The following is a 22,358-nucleotide window of genomic DNA, read 5'->3' as shown; positions in this document are numbered from 1 at the left end:
TAACAGGATTCCTGTCTGTGTCTCCAAAAGTACTCATTTGTCTATTTAGCAAGTGTGTGAATGGGTTTTCTTTTTGGCCAGAGGTGTTAGACCTGCGTAATAACAGAACAACTTCTCCAATCCCTATCATAACAGCAGTTATACTTTGATGAATGTGAGGTTTTCACACTCCCATTAGCTATATTTAGCCTTTTTATTCAGAGTGAGTTTTTTCAGGGTGATATTTACCTAGCTGCCCGCAGTATATTTTCCAACACCTCTTTCCCCTGGCCGCAGAGTGTCTCTGAAGCAAACAAACCGGTGAATAATTTACCAGCTGGATATCTAGCTGGCTCCTTTGAGCCAGGCAATGACGGCAGCAATAGAGGCTATGCTTTTTTGGCCACGGCCCTCCCCTCCCTCCCTAATGTGCTAATTGTGGAGACTGACTGACTCCCTGGCACTGTCACTCTCTTGGGACTTTGAGGCCCATGACAGGCCGCCCACAGTAGCCCCGTCAATAGATCTAATTGCTCCTAGAGAGTCGCCAGAGTGAAGGCCTTGGAGCATCAGGCGTTTGGTAAAGAGAAACCGTGGCGCCATGACTGGGTCAGTAATCAAAGAGAGGCAGAGAAAGGATGGGGTAAGTGTAGCGCCCCTGAATGAAGGAACTGTCAGTCAAATACGCCTTGAATGATATATAATGACTAAGCTATCTCAGTCTGTCAGCGTGCCAGCACCTATCTGCCAGAGTACTCCTCAAAAGAGGAAAGCGAGAAGAGAGGAAAGTGGGAAGAGAGACAGGTGGACCAGTCGAGAGGGAGCCCAGCAAGCGAAATGTTGCGGGTCAATGTGGAAAAGATAAAAATAGAAGATGAACAAAATGAATCTTTAGGAAAAAGCAATGAGAGAGATCAAGGTGAACAGAGCGGCGGCCCAGACAAGCCGGCTATTCTCTGTCCACCGTGAGGCCGGCTCTCCAGATCTATCAGATTTTTAGCACCTTATCTGGCCCTGGAGATCGGCCCGTTCGGCCTCTGGCCCATAGCCCCATGAGGTCGGGCTACATCAATACCTGGGCAGCCTTTGTTCTTGTTCTGACTTCAATAACGTCTGTGACATGAAGACTGTGACATTGGCAAAGCTTATAATCAACAGGGCTGTTAAAAAAGGTACCGACCAAAACACTTCAAACCTGAGGTCAAGAACTTGCTTTTCCTATATAGCTTTTTTTTTTAGCATTTTTTCTTTTTCCAGAAAACAAAGTTTGCATCAACAGGGAAAGTCTCTCAGGCAAAAAAAGAATGTGTTTGTCTAATACCAAATACCAGCACATGTTTTTGGTATGTCATATTATTATTAGATCATTTGCCATGCTCATTTGTAATACTATGTTTACATTTTTATTCGTCAAAAAATGTATTGCACTATTCTCTGATGTTTCTTTAAACCCATTAAACTGTGGGCCCAGACTCCCCTTCTTGATTGCAGTGCAATAAGTTTGCACTTACAAAATGTAATGCATGCCCGTGAAATTGCATCGACGTTGTGTCTTTAATGAGCATTGTGAAAGCAGCTCTCCGGGCACGCAAACATAGCGGTTAGTGCCGGGGTCAGTCTGGCTCCTGATGTGCACAAAGACACACACACACACACTCACTCACTCGCACACAAAGAAAAGAAAGGTTGTGTCTTCTCTTGACCCGTAGGGATGACCACTAGCTCCCCACACCGGAGCCGGGCTGTGACTCTGGCCATTGACAGCCCCCCCCCCCCTACTGGAAACCCGATATGCAGCCAGTCCACCAACTGCTTCAGAACATCAATAATTAATTATTGTGTGCGGGGCGGAGGGGGGAGAGAGGAGTGAGAGAAGAGAGAGAGAGATTTTTCATTAACAGAGATGTCCACACACAGTAATTGTTTCTTGGTATACTCTGGAAATATTGTTGACCGTCTCTGAAGTGGAAATGTGAGAAATGGACTCTCTCCTACAAGATTTGTCTGGAAAAGGACACAACACAGGCTTTGTTCTTCTCTTCCATTTTGAAATCACACGAGGACTCTTCTCGGTTCACAATTTCAAAAAAGAAAGAACAAGCACACCCATCTTTCCCAGAGAATTAGTCCCTGTAAGAATTATCTGTTGATCTTTAAATTACATTTTCTTCAGTGCCGTGAAGACCTAAAACCTATTTCCATTTCCCCATGTTATTTTTTATTTGTATTCTTTATTGGAGTAAAGGCAGAAATATGAGAGACAAATAAAACTAACCCTTAAAGGACTCAAGAACTGTCTTACAACACATTTATATAAGTATTTTTTTCGGTGTCATGCTGGATACTGGAGATAGTGTAAGTTACATACTTAAGCTTTACTCATTTAATGAACAATCATGGAGGTTTTGTGAGGCTTTAAGGAGTCGCGCGTGCAGATGGACCTGATTTGCGATCATTGATTTGCCTTCATATAATAATGTCTTTTTGATAACTAATATAACTAAACTTGTGTCTTTGATTATAGAAATTGTTTTGACAAGTCACTTTAAGTAAGTTAGTCCAGAAGAAATGTTTTTTTTTCAACTCTTGTGTGTAGTACAGTTTTATCTATTTCTCTTAGTTTCCGAGGGATTTTCACTTTGTGTGCTCAGCTTTGGTAGCTTCTCAATCTCAGACCTCCTACTTTAATAGGGGGTGGCTGTTGATGTGACAAAGTGTCAAACACCAGACTAGCTTATGAACACCTGCCACGCGTGTGTGTGTGTGCGCACGTGTGTGTGTGTGTGTGCGCATGTTTGTGCGCGTGTGTGTGTGTGCGTGCGTCCGTGCGAGTGTGTGTGTGCGTGCGTGCGTGTGTGTACACAAAGACAGAAGGACCTCCTGTGCTCCAGATGTGGACTCGACAAGTTTATTAGCCGTTCCTGTGTTAAACAAACCCCATCCCAGAGACAGAGAATGGACTGATTCTGACATTAGGCCTCATTTTCCGTACCTGCTTATTCAAGCCTACAAGTCTGTGGGTCTCGTTATAACGCACACATACACCACAGTTTCTCTCTCACACACTACTGTACACTTTGACACGCTTTCACGCACCCATATTCCCATATGAGAGAGAATTTTTTTTGATTTTTTCAGTATTCTACATATTTGGTGCTGTTAGTCATCACATAAGATGATATTAGAGCATAAAATAATAGCTTGAAGTGACTTATATTGCTGACATATATTGGTATCGGCTGTCAGTCCACATCAGTCAAACCCTTATGACTCTAATACACTTAAGTGAACTAGTTGTCAGTAATAATTTTCCTTCACAGGCTAATTTATGTAAATAGTTAATGATGATAAAAGATTCCCTACTTTAATATCCTAAACCACCCAGGGTGGGGTCAAACCATTCTGATATGTGGGAGACACTGGGTTTTTAGGATAATTAAACATTCTGAATATAAAATATAAAATTCAGCTTATGAACTTGATTTTGAATAAATTTGAGAAGTTGAGAATGTTCCTCGATTTGGGTCGCGGCTTGTCATTAAGGGGGGATGGTGGGTCCCGGAGCCAGACCAGTTGAGAACCACTGCCCTAAACTGTTTAAACTTACTTATATTGCTCTGTCATGGCTCGGTGGCATATTTTATGAAGTTGCAGAGCTTTTATACTTTTTTAATGTTACCATCTTGAAGAAATTAAACTGATTTTGAACTTTAGGACCAAATATTTTGTGCCTTAAAATATTAAATGTCATAATTGTCATTTAATCATGTGTGCGTTTGTTTCCTCAGCGATCCCCCTTGGAAGCCCGGGCCCAATCATCCGTCACGAGTCGTCTGACAGCCTGGCGTCGGACCACAGTGGTCAGGGGGATGAGGAGTGGCTCTCTCAGGTCAGACCTCCTTCTTAACCAACATGGCAGTTAGTCAGACAAATGAGTGACATTACAGGACCTTTTATCTCAAGGCTCACACATCATTTTCTTTGTCAGTTTACAACACAGAGTTGCACAACAAAATGAAAGATGTAATGCTACAGAAGAAAATACAAATATGTATAGACATTTCTTTTTAATTGTGGAGAAGAGAATAATTTAAGTAGTCTCATTGACTGAGCCACGAATCTCCTCTGTAGTGGATACTGTAACCCTTGCCAGACTGTCAGGATACTTTCTGTTGCTCCTTTGTATGATTTATTTGTTTACCTATGTTGTTAAAGTCAAGCAACTGGTACCTCCACAAAGTGTTATCCTTGTAAACGATCATTTATTAGGTTCAGGCACTTCAGCACAAAGAGTGGTGTGGTGGGCTGAGTACATTGGCACATATACTGTATGTGTGAATAATAAGCTCCTGTTGGGGAAAACTGCTTTTTGTGCTATTATCATTGTGAAATATCCTATTTTAAGATGTGTCAAAATAGGAAACGGTTTTTGAACCTCAACTGAACTTTAAACCAGTTCACATCTGGGTGAAACGTACAGATGCATACGCCCGCACGCTATCTAGCACACACACACACATTCACTGACAACCAATCACAAAAACACACACACACACATATTGCTTTTGTGTAACCAGCGTGCTAAATAAAAAGGATGCTGAAGGACGAGTCCGGTAGGAGTTGACTGAGATCAGGTGACGAGACGAGATCTCTGAGACCTTGACCGGTCTCCCCTTGTGTGCAAGTAAAAGACAAGTCGACTGAGTGTCTTTGTTTCTCGTGCTGTGAACTGTTCTCTGGTGTAATCAGCGTGAATCATGGTTTTCGAACTACAACCTAACACTTCAATACGCTTTTTTCTCCAATTTTAACAAATAACTCAAATCATTAACTGACTTTTGAAGCAAACTGCTGTTTTTTCCCCTTGGTGAACCTAGTGGAGCATTAAGCAGCTATACAGCAGATATAACACTTGTTCAGCAGGTATTTCACTTGGATGCTGGTTAAAACGAAAACGGAAAGAATATTTGTGCAAATTGAATCTTATGTTACTCGGTTCCAGCTAGATGCGTGAACGGGCTACATTTAGCTCACATACTAGCCAACACCTTTACATGGTTGGCCAAACTGCATTGAGCATATGTTCATTCATTTAGAAGATATTATCTTGTTTGAGTTTTACAAAGTGTTCAGAAATAGCACTTGAAACTACATTTTCACCAAAAGGATTCTGTCTTCAATTCATTCTTTCTGATTTTGACAATTTATATTTGTTGTTTGAAAGTTAATTCTTTGAACCCATAAACATTTACTCGTTTTGCTCAATTTCACTCAACTACACACTTTGTGGCTTCTTCTTTATCAAAAAAGGCTTTTATCATGCTGAAATGTTTGGGTCATGTTAAAAAGATCCAGAGCGCACACCTTGGTCTTTTCAGCTTGGTTAACCCTCAAAGCACTCATCTCTGGTGTTGGCAGGTAACCCACTACATTTTCACCATCAATAATTCCACTGCATGTATAATTGATTGGTTCAAATGCACCCCACTTACCCTGCAGAGGCCCTTGTCCATATCAGCCATGATAGCTTGCCAGGAGCAAAACTATCCATTGCAGTAACCTAGATTTTGGTCACTTCCTGTCAGAGCAAAGGTAGTCATGTGTTCCTCATTGGTTGGAGTTGTAACAGTACATTTCTCTGTACCTTAGCATGCACCTAAGATGGTGTACCACCAGCTCCTGGGAAACATTTTAGACTATCAATGGCTTTGAGATAAAAGTACAATAAAACAAAGGTTTATAGCCTATAAGCAGGCAGGGCAGTTTTCAAATCCTTGCTAATATTTTGGAAAGGTATAAATACATATATATATATGCTATGTTGAGTTAGAGTCTGAGTATTGCCTTGTAGATTTCCTTATATCATATCAGTGGCCTTCATTTGATTATCAGTAGGCATTTTGGTGTGAGTCAGGATTTAGGATTAATCGGCTCTTTGCTAATGAAATGTGAGTTTTCCTCCATGTCAGTGCTCCAGTTTGGTGACATTGTGCCATTTGCTGCGATTCATTGTCAGTTGGACAACAAAAGTTGCTGTGTTCAGTACAGCAAGTCGTGATTTTTCAGACCGGTTTGAAAACACCATCATTGGACTGCATTAATCATCGATTGTGTACTTTTTACTTTAAGTATAACAGCCCTAGTTTTTGGCCTTTGCTCCAATGATGGCATACCAATGATAAAAAGTGTAATAATAAAGTAACTACTTTGTCTATTTTGACAATTTATTTTCTGTAGGATAAAGGAGAATCCTTGTGGGTGCTATGATGTGAAATATCAGTATAGATGTTACTGGTTAATAAATAAATGAAGATCTTCTGCCCTAAAGAAAAATCACTTTCACAGTATCCATCACTAATCCTTTTTGATGGTATTTTTTTTAAACTTGCTGTTTCCCCTTCCATTTTTTCCACACTGACATAAATATGTCGCGAATATGTCCGTGTGAGCTCGCAGCAGTGGGTCAGAGAGCACCAGATTGACTAATACCCCCCCGGTTGGCTTTGGCCGGCTATTACCACCCCCCCTCGCCCCCTGAAGTTGTAAACCTAGGGGAAACTATTGGGTTTGATCCACTTTTGGATCAACAGAAGAAGACTGATGTGGTCCGACGATACATAGTTCAACCCAACTCCTTTGAAGCATGCTGGCACCATTAGACTTCTCAGCTTGAATGTTTAAGAATTGGGAATTTGCCCATTAGTTAACTTGATCTAGAGAGGGTATAGGCATTACGGTGAAATATGTGGCAACATGTCATTGGCTCGGCCCGTCGAGATAAGAGGGGGGGGTTTAGGGTTGACACTGGACTGTAACATCTGGGACCTCCATCCTACAGCTAAGTGAACCCACTGGCAGCTGTCTAGTTACGCGGCTGGGCGTGACATTAATGGTGTTAACTGGCAAAGCGTGCACACACACACACACACACAAAGTGACAATCCCCCTACTTCAATCTGCGGCCAAATTTGCCCAGCTGTGACAGACCTCCTATATCTAAGCCTGTATATGCATACATGTGTATAGAGCCAAAAGAATTAACAGAGCCCTCACTCTTGTCTGAGATGGTTGCACCTGTTTGCCAGAGATTGAGCACCACATAATGTCATTAAAATACACACAGATAAACGCATAGACTTCAAGGGGCAGTAACAAGAGTGGGCTGAATTCAAATCAAAGAGTTTTTAAAAAAAGCCGTCACCATCATTTGGCCACTTAAAGCCTCACAAAAACACCAATAAGTCCTGCTCAGAAGAAGCCTGTATGTTTAATGGAAAGACCGACCCCACCAAACCCAAGTCAAAAAAGGTGCATTTTACATTCCTTGTTAACTGAGTTCAGCGGGGAGGTGAGAGACTAACATGTACGAAGTAAAGATTTCATGAAATATGAACAGTGAGACACTAGGTGGCGCGTTAAGTGCTGCAGGGAGTTTAAAGTCTGATTTAGAATGGGAGAGCAGTGAAAAGTGTTGAGTGTGAGGCATGGCATGGTTGGTCAGTAAATGCAATGCAAAGAGAAGATGAGTATGCAGCAGGAAGTAATACTCCAAAGTTTGAGTCACCCACGGCGTATCCCTCTCTTATCCTACTTTCAGCCAGCATGAGTGCCACTCAGCTCAGGCGGCCCTGGACCGCCTGCCATGCCAGCGCAGTCTTATTCTCCCAGTAGGCCTCACCTCAGCCTCACTGCCATGCCATTGCTAGTGTCACACTTCTATTAACCCTCTGGGAAGGCTTCCCCTCATACCGCCAGCACTCCCACCAAACACAGGACCCTGACGTATTCTGACAACATCCTCGGACCTTTTAGTGGTGCAAGAGTACAGCAAGCTTTTAGTTGGGTGTCGTGTTACCGAGTTCATGTGAGTACTGAATAAGGTGAGCATTGGTACATAGATTCACCCCAAACCACCATGTCTTATCCACTGGGTGAGGGTGACTTCTCAGAATTAGATCAAGGGCTTTATCCCTGACTAACTGCCACTGGATTAGCAAAGGACACTATGTTTAAGAGAGATTCGTATGTTTTTTTTGGTGGAAATATAGGTCTGTTTGTTCTTGCGTCCTCCAATAAATTTATGCACCAGATGGTTTGTTTACACATCGAGCAACCAGCATTGGAAGGACAGGCACATTGACTATAAGCCGCTACTTTTTCTTCATGCTTTGAACCCTGCGGCTTATACAATGGTGCGGCTAATGCTTAATTTTTACGGGCCAATGCGGGAGAGCGAGACAGACAGGTGCAAGTTACGGGCAACCAATCTGGCTGTCGGAGAAGGAAACCGAGCGGCTGCACGTAAACTTGCCATTAATGAATCAATGGTGAGACGTTGGAGATAGCAATGTGAAGAACCCCCGGAACGGACGACTCAGACTTTTTTTTCTGCAGCGTGGACACCTGCGTCTTATAGACCGGTGCGGCTAATATATATATATATTACGGCCGGGACTCTATTAAAAATATGAATCTAATTAATTAGAGGCTTTGTAATTAATTAATCAAAATTAATCGCATTTTAATTGCATAAATATTTGACCTGAGAACAGTGAGAAGTAATTTTTTTCACATGGATGAGTGTGTAGAAATAGCATATTTAGAAATATGCAAAAATAAGTGTAAAAATACGTAAAAAATGTTTAATGTGTTATTTTTGGTGTAATTAATTAATCTTAATTCCAATTGTAATTAATTAATCGTAATTAACGCGCTAAAGTCCCGGCCCTAATATATTTATATAATATATATATATATATATATATATATTTAGATAGTGCAGCTTATATTCAGGTGCGCTCTAGTCCGGAATTTACGGTACTCTCCACTTCACGGGAAGCTCACGGGTCACTCACGCATTTCTTGTAGCCTTCGTTTATGATATGTGATCCTGCGATTCTCGCATAATTTCATTTCAACAACAAATTATTTTTTTGATCTCCTCACTAATCTTCTCCTCCGCTGTTCCCAGGTGGAAATAGTGACCCATACAGGGCCTCATCGCCGCCTGTGGATGGGCCCCCAGTTCCAGTTTAAGACTCTTCACCCTTCAGGCCAGACCACAGTCATCTCCTCTTCTTCCTCAGTCCTTCAATCCCAGGGTCCCAGTGATGTCCAACGGCCTCTGCTTGACTTTGATACAGACGACCTGGACCTACACAGCCTGAGGTACTATCAAAAATAATCCACCCACCAGTAAAAATGTTGGTTTTTGGAAGTGTATAGGTATCAATGTTGATGTGCAAATCCACACATGTATGAATTACGGTTTACCCAAATATGAGCCTTACAAGAGCATGTATAATAATACTTTGCTTATATATTTCCGCTGAATTATCACTCAAGTGTAGGCCTCACTAAGACCGCAATGTCAAAATCCATCGGCCGGGGGGGCTTGAAGACAGATAAACCTTCAGGCCAAAGGGGCTACTGTAACGAGCATATATACAAGAAAGACTTTCTTTTCCATTTGCCGCCCATTGTTTACAATGTTATTTACAAATTGAGATTTTGTATTGTGGTTGAAAAGTAGCCGGTTTTAAAGCTAATTTTAAACCCCCAAAAAGCAAATTCGTTATTTGCACTATACGTCTGAAACTGTATTTGGCTGTATTTTGGCAGCCGACTGTTAATCCGCATTCAACCAGAGCTCGCTTGGATGTGACTAGACCACAATCTGATATCAGAATGTTTTCAATGCAAAAATGAAAGTCCTAAAACAACTCCTCACATCATATACTCATATTCTGAATGTGTGCAGAATCCAGCCGGTACGTTCAGAGCCAGTCAGCATGCCCGGCTCATCGCGGCTTGTTGCAGATCGTAGAGGCCAGTCCAACATCATGGACACAGGTTCAGGTAGGACTCTTTTTTGCATCTCTCTGGACCTCTCTTTGAATACAATGTCAATACATTGCATCTTCAAATTCATCCTTCTCCGTTTCAATTAGATATAGTCCATTCGACTCCACCTATATCTCCGTAGTCTTTCATTGTTTGAGGTTAGATTTTTCCATTAATCCCAATGCAATGTGGTGCTCTCTATGTGGTTTATGTTTGACTCATGTTAAGGTATATCTACAGAGCCGTTAGCGGTCTATACCATTATTTTTACACCTTGGCATCTACACTTCCTGTCTTGACCTCTGGCAACCAGAGTGATTGGCAACTAGAATGTTACAATAATGTTTAATGGGGCAATGGAATAGAAAACTAAATGTGCCATACCTGAGTTGATTAAATGTATCATACCATGATTACAGCAGTACCTTATGCAGTAAGATACCCGATGTATATCTTACAACCTTCCCCAATTGGAGTGATTTAAGTAGGGCTGCAACTAACGATTTTTTCGATTAATTGATGAATCGGATTTAAAAAAAAACACACATTAAAAAGCTTTAATATCCAACCCCAAACAGAACTGCAAATTCACATTGTACAAATGCCAACATATTAACTTGAACATATTAATTAATAAAAGAACAAATTCAACGTCAGAACTTGTTCCCTATTCTACACTCACAGATGCACAAACTCTCAAGAAACACACCCTCACGTTCACTTGAAGCTTATTCATTAAAGTATAAACATCATTGTAATGCAAGTTAAGTAAATGTATACACCACATCTAAATATAGCCAAAAAATAACCAAGTGCTAGGGTGGATTCGGGCATATTGGGACACTTTTTGTAGGGGGTTACTTTCAGTTTGATGCAGACCACACATCCTTGTGTGACGTCACCTACGTTATGTCATGTGGCTTTAGTTATAGGCTTCCTAAGCAATGTATTAGCACCCCTAACTTTACCATAGCCTTTTCAAGGCAGAAGTAAAATACTTTTTCCTTATCCCGTGCCAAATTACTTGATGTCACAATATACCTGAATTTTGAAATATTGAGATTAATTTAAGATGGCATTTGTAAATAAAGGCATTAGAGGCTTCTTAGTTAGCCGTGCTGGTTTAATGGATCACCGTGTGTGTGGAAGTAAATCTGTATCATTGGGTTTTGAAAGAAAAAGGTGATTGAATTTCTAGCACTGAATATTTGATTTGATTTGATTTGAAGCATTTTATTTCTTGAACATGCAGACATTTAAAAAAAAAAAATATTTAAATTTATTTAAAAATCAACATAGACATAGACCATAAAATTAGAAAAGTCACCTTTTGTTCAAGAAAAGGAGTAGAGAGAAGCAAAAGCTTATAGATACCCACCCCTATCTTATCCATATTCTCAATTTGTATATATTTGGAGATTAATATCATACATACATACATACACACACTCTCTCACACACACTCTCTCACCCTCACACACGCACGCATACTCACACTCACAATTAAGAACAATTTAAATTTCCGTCACTGAATATTTTCACAGATCTCATATTTGGCTAATGTGTATAATTTAAGATGTTTTTTGAACTGTGCAATATGTTTACAATCTCTGATCTTATCTGGTAAGTTGTTCCACAACTTCACCCCACAGACCGATATGCACCTGCTTTTGAGTGTAGAGTGCACCTTTGGTTGCCTCAGTTTCAGTCTCCCTCTTAAATTATAGTCTCCTAGTCTGTCCCTAAACAAACTTTGAAGGTTTCCTGAGAGTAGGCTGTTTGTTGCTTTAAATACAATCTGTAACGTTTTAAAATCTTTTAAGTCCATAAATTTTAATATATTTAATTTCAGAAATAATGTGTTTGTGTGTTCATAGTACCCCACCTTATTAACTATCCGTATTGCTTTTTTTTGAATTGTGCATATTGCCTGTAGGGTGCTTTTGTAGGTATTACCCCACACTTCCACACAGTAACTCAAATAGGGGGCAAACAGTGTACAGTACAGTGTATGCAGTGATTGTATATTCAATATATGTCTGACTCTGACTAGTATCCCTACACATCGTGCCAATTTTGAGTGTACACGAGTGACCTGTGGCCTCCAGCTGAGCTTGTGGTCTATCATTACACCTAGAAAGGAGTATTCAAACACCCTTTCGATTTTTATATTATCGATCTTTAGTTCAATGTGTGTGTTTGCTTGTGTGTTACTTTTACCAAAGACCATAAATTTGGTTTTCTTTACATTAAGTGATAATCTATTTATATCAAACCACAATTTCAACTTGGTTAACTCAGTCGAGACCGCCTCCAACAACTGTTCGAGGTTCCCTCCTTCACAGAATACATTTGTGTCATCTGCAAAAATAACATTTTTCAGGATCCTGGATGCATTACTTATGTCATTTATATAAATAATAAATAGTTTTGGACCCAGTATTGATCCTTGCGGCACACCACAGGTAATATTTCTTAAGGTGGACTTCTTATCCCCTATCTGTACAAACTGTTTTCTTTGTCCTATGTAACTTTGTACCCAATTTAGTCCAACCCCTCTGATCCCATAGCTTTCCAGTTTGTGTAGCAATATATCATGGTTTATTGTGTCAAATGCCTTCTTCAGGTCTATAAAGACCCCTATTGCCATCTTTTTGTTATCTATTGTGCTTGTCATTTCTTCTACCAAGTCCATGAGTGCCAACGATGTTGATCGGTTTGGCCTAAAACCATATTGACTATCTATGAGTAATCCATGTTTATCTATGAAACTGTCCATCCTTGTAGCAAATATTTTTTCCAAAATTTTGGAAAACTGGGAAAGCAGGGAGACTGGTCTGTAGTTATTGTAAAGGTTTTTTTCACCTTCTTTGAAAATCGGAATTACCTTGGCAGTTTTCATTTTGGTTGGAAAGAAGCCCGTTTGAAGTGAAACATTACAAATATGTGCTAGGGGATCTGCTATATTAATAATAACCTCTTTTACTATTGTCATATCAATACCATTCCAGTCTCTTGATGTGTTTTTTTTGAATTTATTAACTATGGCAATAATTTCATTTTTATCGGTGTCCTTCAGAAAGATAGTATCTGGGTTCCTCTTGCCCAAATAATGCGCTACACACCCCCCTTGCGGAAGGTTTATCTGCTCTTCTAGTTTAGGGCCCACATTTACAAAGAATTTATTGAAGCCTTCTACCATCTCCTTTTTGTCATTAATAATCTTATCATTATCTAGAATTTCTTCTGGCAATCCAGAGCTGGTCGATTGATTTCTTATAATTGAATTTAAGATCTTCCATGTCTCCTTTATATTATTTTTATTTTTATCTAGTAGTTTACAATAATAATCCTTTTTACAATTTCGCATAATATCTACGCATTGAAATTATGTATCTGAATGTTTTTCAACGTTAAAATACCACAAAAAATTCTACCGCAACATCCGGGACCTCAAGGAAGAGCAATCGATTCAAAATTCAAGATCAGGAGCGTGCGTCAAGCAAAGGAGCGAGCACCCAATACAACTTTGGCTTGTCGGCAGCATGGTGACCGGATTGTAGCCATGTCCAATAATAACGGGGCTTTAATTCTTCTTTATGCCATCGGTGTGGTTTGTGTCTGTAAGATTCCGTAATAGACAGCTGACATTTGTACATTAACAGACTGTAAGCGGAAGTTAAATGAGAGCGTACAGCCGCTCAGAATACGCCTCTTCTTCTAGTTTTGAATTCATTTAATGATGCACAACACAACAAATTGATAATTGATTTATCGATTTCATTTCGATTTGTTGTTGCAGCTCTAGATTTAAATTATTGTGGGGAAAGTAAACGTTGTGACATTGCTAAGACGTCAGTAAACAAATGTCTGCATAAAATGACTTCCTTACGAACAAATGCTTTTGCAGCTGAGAGGTCGTTGAGAGATTTAGTGTAGGACTTATTTCCAGGTTGTAGCTAAAGAAAGTCTGCTCGGCGGACACTACAAATCTTCTTACTCAACATGGTGTTTATATGGACCTAGCATTTTTTTTTTTTTGTGCTTTTGTGTGTCAAGCGAAAGATTGTTAAAATGTAAGCTGGAATCCCATTGTTTTACTTTTCATTCATTTAATTAAACATTTTTACAATACATTTGCAGCGAACTAGCAATTCCAAAATGATCGTTTGTTTGAGAAGTTAATTACCAATCATCTTAATTTAGACATTCATACTTTGAGCATATTGCTGCCTACTTTCACAACCTAAATTCAATGGCCTTCAATGGCCTTGAATTCACCTAAGAAGTAGGTAAGAAGTTAGTCTTTTAGCAGGTTTGCCTCGTCCCACATGTGTTCTATTGCATCCCTGTAGTTTCCCTTCCTATTGTAGTGTGCTTTGTGCACGTATTCTGTAATTAGATAGACAATTGTGATTGTTTGAATAGGCCTGTATGGTCTATCAGCCATCGCATACGATTGATTTAGTTTCAAGTGATTTTGATGTCCCCCTACATGTCTCCTTTAATCTGGTTACGATGTTGGGCTAATCCAATCACACACAGATGAGAGGATTTCCCCTTTAAAATATGTCTTTTACCCTTAAAGTATAATGCTGTTACATGGGTCTTGTGAGTGTGCGTGGTTGTAAGTGATTGTGTGTGCGTGCCTCTGTGTGGATTATTCCTGGAATTTACTGCCAGTGTGGGTGAGGGAGCCATCACTTATTGCGTGACATTATATCCTGTTGCATTGTGTGATAGAAGAGATATAGGAGCGAGTGTGGCGTCTGTGGCATTATCTGCTGTGTCTTGGTTAAAAGACTTCATTCATCTGATCCGCCCTTACACCGACACATAGGCACTCCTGGCTTTTTTCACTCGGGTGTCAACAAATATTTACAGATTGTGTCACAAAAAGGTGTGTCACAAGTTTTCTGATAGGATGTTTTTCTTCTCACCCGTTCTCTTAGTGCTTTCTTGAAAACAAGGGTAGCAATCTATGGAAGTAAATCTGTGCCATCGGGGGTTGAAATAAAAAGTTGATTGAATTTCTAGCACTGAATATTTATGCATTGAAATTATGTACCTGAATGTTTTTCAACATTAAAACACCGCAAAAAAATTCAACCTAAAAAAAAAAAATGTTGAAATATTCGAAATGGAGTCTACAATATTCAACCGCAAAAAATTCAACCTTGGCACACCAATATGCGGAGGCTACAATATTCAACCCAAATAAATTCAACCTTGGCACACCAACATCCGGGACACTAAGGAACAGCAATCGATTCTAGATTCAAGATCAGGAGCGTGCGTCAAGCTAAAGGAGCGAGCACCCAAAACACCTTCGGCTTTGGATTGTAAACATGTCCAATAATAACGGGGCTTTAACTCTTCTTCATGTCATCAGTGTGGCAACGTATGAAGAAATACATAAAAGAACATATAATGTTCACCCTAAACCAAAACGTTTGCTTGCCACTGACGATATACAACTCTATTAAAATATACAAATCAACTGTAAACCCTTAAGCTCGGTTGGCCGAGTGGGTAGCACAGCCGCTCTGTGGCACTACGTTATTTTGCGCGACACGGTTCGAATCCCGGTTGTGGCGGACTTTTAATAAATGTTCTTTTATGTATTTCTTCATACGTGGCAGTGACGTAGTGCTCACTTATACAATCGTAATCGCTGCAATGGATATGGGATGCATTTTTGAACATTTTCAGAACAATATGTTTGCAAATGTGTGACGACTCAAGTGACGGAGGCAGACAACACCTGCCTGCCGGGGGGAAACAAACACGCACCCGTAGCCAAACCAGTAGGTTCAAAAACCAGTAGGCACGTAACACCGGGGGAAAACAAACACGCACCCGTAGCCAAACCAGTAGTTCAAAAACCAGTAGGCACGTAACACCGTCACTGAAAAATGGGTTCTCGTTTCAGACTTTACGAGCAAATACAGGATCCCTTTGAGATAAATTCTAAAGCCTCGCATTAAGACGTACATCCCTTTATGTAAGACTCTGCGCTACTTGCAGGTCGCTGTGTTGTGCCAGATCCTCAATAAAGTTTACCCATGGTCATGAAGACTCATTTAACGTTACGTGGACTTTGAATGTCGCTTAATACCCAACTGAGATCGGCTTGTGCCGCTGTGAAAAAGGATCCTTCCACCGACGCTACTGCGGTTATTCCTGCATGTCCTGTCGGGTTTATGCGTCTGCACGCTCCGCTAAAGCCGCTGCCGCTGCCCCCCCCCACTACGATACAGCGGCTCATCTGCCTCTTCAAGCGCGTTCCTGGTTTTCAAAACTCCGCCAATCACTCCTAACAGCTTGTCCAAGGATCTCAGCATTATTAAATTAATTCAAAACTAGAAGAAGAGGCGTATTGTGAGCGGCTGTACGCTCTCGTTTAACTTCCGCTTAGTTCATGTCCAACACAGTCTGTTAATGTACAAATGTCAGCTGTCTATTACGGAATCTTACAGACACAAACCACACTGATGACATGAAGAAGAGTTAAAGCCCCGTTATTATTGGACATGTTTACAATCCAAAGCCGAAGGTGTTTTGGGTGCTCGCTCCTTTAGCTTGACGCACGCTCCTGATCTTGAATCTAGAATCGATTGCTGTTCCTTAGTGTCCCGGATGTTGGTGTGCCAAGGTTGAATTTATTTGGGTTGAATATTGTAGCCTCCGCATATTGGTGTGCCAAGGTTGAATTTTTTGCGGTTGAATATTGTAGCCTCCATTTCGAATATTTCAACATTTTTTTTTTTTAGGTTGAATTTTTTTGCGGTGTTTTAATGTTGAAAAACATTCAGGTACATAATTTCAATGCATAAATATTCAGTGCTAGAAATTCAATCAACTTTTTATTTCAACCCCCGATGGCACAGATTTACTTCCATAGCAATCACATAACTATAGATATGGTTTTACCATTTGGATTGAAATCTGCGATGTTCTGAATGCAGAGAAGATGCACAACTGGATCACTACACTAAATATAGGCTGTATAAATCAGCTTACCATCATCCATTGACAGTACAGCCCCGTTTGTGCATGCCATTGTCAGTTTTTGTGACTTTGTCATAAAACATGCATCCATTTAAAGATATTATGTTTGGTTTTAGTCGTTGTAGCCGTGTACATGCCCCCCTCGTGCTAACATCAGTTGAAGCTAGATGCTTCTAACGCTAACCAGATAGCAAGGTGTATAGGAGGGGACTCGATGCTCCTTCACTCAATCACTACTGTGCAGCCTCTGGCTCTGAACATACACAGATTACCAGCACAAGATGGCAGCTCCAGTACTGCAATATTTAGTAATAGTAATAGTTTTACTTTTGTAGAAAGGGACGCAGTGCCGCTGTTTTGTCCTTTCTCTTATACAGTCCATAGTCCATGGTAACCATTTGAGACTTGTCATCTTTTTTTTTTGATGGTTCTCAATGACCAAATGAGCAAGAGCAATATTTAGACTAAACAGTAAGATCATTTGAAGATCATGATGTGCCAACAGAAAAGCAATCAGATATTTATAAGATTTTTAATACTTTAGGTAGGTAGATCAAAAGGTTTTGAGCACACTGGCCTTTTAGGAATGGACTAATAACAGCAATAACTGAGAAAAAGTTGTGTACAGCTACAATATGCTTTTTTATATAGTAGAGATATTTGAAATATACATAATATCAACTGTGGCCTGTGACGTTGTCTTCTTATGATGGGGGAAGTAAAATCAAAGAGTTCTTATACACTGACTGGTTGTAAGTGAAGTGGTTTTGGATGCTGCCTAATGCACAAGATACGCGTTGACGCAAGCCTCTTTCTAACAGTAAATGCCCAACTCTATGGTCTGTTGTGGTCAACACCTCATAACACATAATATGTCTCCAGCCATGTCCTCTGTGTCTTTAGTTTAGAGCACAGAGAGGCAGTAGGACAGAGCCGGGCGGAGGCATGGAGTCGATGCTTATCTCTCTCTCTCTCTGTGTGTGTGTGTGTGTGTGTGTGTGTGTGTGTGTGTGTGTGTGTGTGTGTGTGTGTGTGTGTGTGTGTGTGTGTGTGTGTGTGTGCGTGTGCGCGCGCGCACAAGAAGGGTTCATTGTTGTGTCCTGCCACTGGCATGGCGCCGCCTCTTATCGCACAAAGATCACTTTTGTCTCACACTGTCAGGTACACCCCCCTGTGTATTGCATAATTTTCTAAAATGAAAGTTGTTGCTCTATATTGAAAGATGCTTTTTTTAAATAGAAGCAGTGTAAAACTAATGAAAACTAAGGTATGTTCATTTACCTTATTTGGCTTGGACACATTTCTGAGTTGTACGCCTTGAGGTTAACAAAAACATTATACGTAAGGCCGTCAGAGAACGATATTTACTTTCAAATTCTTTCATTTTTATGTCAGTACACTTCCCAATATTAAAGGACCAAGCTGACATCATTTGAATTTTTGGACATACTGTACCAGAACATCTATCAGTCTGGTAGTTAGTCATCCTTCCGCTTTCACACGTGATCATTTCTACGTGACCTATTTGTTCTTGACAAGAGAAAGGTTTTCCGTGTGACTTGCTCTATCTCAAGCGTGCAGTATCTGTAAAAGGTTAACTCATCTAATGTTTTGCTCAATCCATAGTTTGATCCAACTTGTGAAATGCGTTTAACATGTGAGGAATGAACTCTTAAGAGTCCAAGCTATACTGCAGCCACACACTGCTAATAAAGTGTGGCCTGCTCATGTGTTCCAGTAAACGTGTTGCCTTCAGGCTCCTCGGGCCCACAGAAGCCATAAAGCTGCAGTCTTCCCTCCAGTGACTCACTTACAGTCAGTCAGTCTCCCCGGTGTCTGCTCACATCTTATCTCAACCCATACACTCTGCTTATCTCTGCCTTCCCCCGAGGTGATGGGACGCCATCTGCATGGAACACACACACAAACACACACAATGTGTTGTACAGTGCTTCCAGTCATGGCCTCTTGACTCAGCAGATCTGTCTGAATGGAGGGGGCCGAGGAGCCCCACACCAATGCTATTGTCTCACTTTCTACCAGCTACAATATACAGGATCAATGTGGAGCTGTAATCAATACCTCCCCCTATCTGCACCCCAAGCCTGCGTTGGGGTATGTGTGTGTCTGTGTGTGTCTTTGTGTGGGTAGAGGTGGCTTCAGTCCTAGCTAGACAACACAGTGGCATTTTGTGGCCCAGTACGTCATATCTGGTAAGAAAGAAAAGGAGACAGACCTAAAAGAGAGATAACACTGCATGACTGAAAGAAAGAAAGAGTATTTAATCCTGTTCGTATGAATGCATGTGTGTGTGTGTGCACTGATAAAGCTGTCGGCCCCCCTCTACACTGCTGTAGATGTGTTTTGACTCTTCATAGAGAGCCACCCTCCAAAACAGGAAATAACAACACAATCCCCTGTCCGCAGCATCAGCCTTTTACTGTTTTTGTCGTTGTCATCTTCAGTTTGTGTTTGTGTACTTACGTCCCTGTCTTTGTTGCCACAGGTCACTGTTTGCCTCCCTGTGTGTGTGTGTGTGTGTGTGTGTGTCGGGGGGGGTTATCTGTGGCAGTGAATCAGTGATAGTGTGTTAGCTGGCAGCAGAGCAGGATGACATGGAGCTGGCTTATCACAACAAAGCCGAAGACACTTTAGGGAGCTACTGGACTTTGCCACTGGTCTCTGTGTGTGTGTTGGGGTTAAACAAATCAATCGGAGGTCTCCTGGTTGACATGGTTGACCAGCATAGGATTCAGAATGAGTGAAAGTTAGTTTTAGGAATTGTTGAACTGATGCCTTTAATCTAAAAAGCAGTGCGTGGCCAACTCCCTTGAACTACAACGTGTGATTCTCTCTCCAGCTGGCCTGCGCAAGTACAGATGTGTGTGTGTGTGTGTGTACTGTATTGTTGCCCTTGTTGCCCTTCATTCTAGTGTGTGTCATTCCATTAGCAACATCCTGTACAACACTGAGTTAATCAGTGTGGGATCTGCAGCTATCAGCCATTAGCCACATCCACCCCACAGAATCACAACTCACTTCCCTCCACTCACTCTATTTGGGGTCGCACATTTTGTAATTCATTAATGTTGATTAATGGCGATTAATGAACGTTGTTGTTGTTGTTACAATGTTCTTCTAAAGACTTAAAAGTAAGGAGTAATCACTTTAGAGAGTGTGACACTGCTGTTTAATTGTTATTTTAGACACAAAACTACACACATTTCATCATCTTGGAGACAGAATTCAACCGGGTGGAACACGATGAACTAGCAACTCTTCCTGCTGTCCTCGTGCACTTTGCTCTCACAACACTTTGGATAGATCCCTTGATTGAAGTGAGAAGTCTCTGCCAATACATATTTCATCTTTCATGAAATGAACCTTGAAGTTTAATGCAATGTACAGCACTACTGCATGCACTGGTTAAATGTTTTTCAAGGCGGGCATTATTGGTGGTCACTGAACTAAAACCTGCCGTAACACTGGAATGTCATTCTTTAATGTGAGTTTCTGTGTGTGTGTGTGTGTGTGTGTGCATGCGTGCACCTGTTAGCATCCCAAACAAAGTGCCCCTTATCCCAGTAACCCAGCGATTCCTCACCACCATCAGCACCACCCTGAGGCGAGAAGGGGGTTTCCCCTGCGTTATTGTTCCCACAGAGGCCAAAGAATGAAAAGTCATCTTCTCCTCCCTCTTCTGTCCTCCCCTTCATACTTGAGCAGCCATTTAAAAGACTAGGCACCTGTGCTGTGGTATTTTGTCCCCCCATTCTTTTTTTCTAATACACACATACCCCAGTAACCTATACCCCACAATTACCTCCCAGGCTTATAAAGGGCCCTTGTATTTTTGTGCCACAGTGGCCGCACTGACAACAGTGATGGCGCAGGCCCGAAAGATGCCTGGCCATCCGATCTCTTCTTTAAAGACAAATACCCTCATTTCCTGTGACCCCCCCTCTCCCCACCCTACCATTCCTCTTCTTCTGATTTTATTTTCATCAATAGGCACCTTTGTCACCCTGCCACCACTGTGGCCCCCCACTCACCTCCCCAACCATCCTGTGCATCGCCTCAGGGTGTGTTTGGTGACCCATTGGTTGGTGACAGGACGTGACAGCAGCTCTCGGCGGGCATCACCGCTCCTTTTTGTTTGGCCATCACCAGCGATCAGGCACAGGTAGATCTCAGGAGGAGGAGCGATGATCTGCTGGGAAATCTGAAAGAAACGGAAGCCAAGTTAAGACGCCTCTAAAGAGGGTTTGCCTGCTGTTCCTGGAATTCCTGGAATAGCTCCTTGTGGTTTGAAATGCTTATTCCAGACAGAGGTCAATGTGTCTCTGGGAGTCGGGCACTCGGTGTCAGAGGCGTTTTTGCTGCTCAACAGTTTAAGAAGTAGGATTCCTTTGAAACTCTGTGGACATATTTTCACTCATAATGTATTGATCTCAAGGTGAAATGTGTCTTAACGTAAAAGCAGTGCTGCTTGGACACAACATTTCACAGCGCACCACCGCCCTACCCACACTCCAGTACACACACACAAAGGCAGGTTTCTAATTAACTGTTGCGCAGCTGTGTGGAAAGCGAGTGAATGACCCGGAGTCACTGAGGGCCGTGATCTACACATGTGGGATGATCACGGGAGTCTGCACAAACGTGGTGTGAAGGGAGGAGTGCTTCATTCCACCTGTCGTGTTACAGGCCTTTTAATCAAATAGGCAGCAGGCATCCAAATCTTATTGTAGATTCATCAATATAATGCAAAATGATACATATTTGTAGATATGAATCTAGTACATTTGAAATTAGAACATTGCAGTAATGGAAATTATATCCATTCAGCAGAAGCAGGACAATGGGCATTCTTGCTTAAACGCCCAAAACATTTATTGTCATGTAGAATCAGAATAAAGAATCTCTGCTAAATCTGTGCACAAAGTTTATTATCACATTCTATTCTCATTAGTGCGGTCCCAATTGAAGCCGTGTGAGTCTCCAATCTAGTTGGTTAGTTAACACACACAACTTTATATATTATCCTTCAGTTTATTTAAAGAGGGTTTTCAGGCCATTTGTGTTATTTTGGGATATGATTTCAAATTAGTTTTCATTACTCACTCAGTCAGTCAAGTCAGTCTGACTTATGCATATTGTGCCCATCTCAGTTCTTCATTATGCATATACATATGTCTCCCACCTCAGTAACTTCAGTAAATGACCTGTCTTCCTTTCATTTCCGCTCTATTGTTTTGTTGTCTTTCTTTGTGACACTTCTGAGATTCATCCCTCACCTTTAATGCTTAAGGAATTGCGTTAGCTTAGGTGTGTGTTTTTGTGAGGCTTCGGGACAATGCTCTTGTAGGGATTTATGTTGGGAGTGTGTGTATGTGCGTGACTGAGAGATCAAGGAGTGACATGGATTGATATGAGTGAGTGCTGAATGAATGTTTTCCTGCTACCGTTATCTCTCTGTGTGTCTGTCTGTCTGTCTGTCTGTCTCTTTTTATCTCTTTCCTCTC

At 41.1% G+C, this 22,358-nt stretch overlaps 1 protein-coding gene across 3 annotated transcripts in view; it reads left to right on the top strand.

Moving 5' to 3' along the window:
- The window catches only part of bcas3 (BCAS3 microtubule associated cell migration factor), a 260,468-nt gene that overhangs the window by 84,077 nt on the left and 154,033 nt on the right, over nt 1-22,358 (top strand). For all 3 annotated transcript variants that reach the window (XM_037479089.2, XM_037479079.2, XM_037479096.2), the window contains 3 exons: nt 3,768-3,868; nt 8,951-9,147; nt 9,740-9,837. In XM_037479089.2, coding sequence (XP_037334986.2) covers nt 3,768-3,868; nt 8,951-9,147; nt 9,740-9,837 — 396 coding nt within the window. The remainder of the gene's footprint in view (nt 1-3,767; nt 3,869-8,950; nt 9,148-9,739; nt 9,838-22,358) is intronic.

Source organism: Pungitius pungitius, chromosome 3, assembly GCF_949316345.1.
Source record: "Pungitius pungitius chromosome 3, fPunPun2.1, whole genome shotgun sequence".
NCBI lineage: Eukaryota > Metazoa > Chordata > Actinopteri > Perciformes > Gasterosteidae > Pungitius > Pungitius pungitius.
The sequence above is the reverse complement of the archived record's forward strand: the minus strand, read 5'-3'. Positions and strand labels throughout refer to the sequence as shown.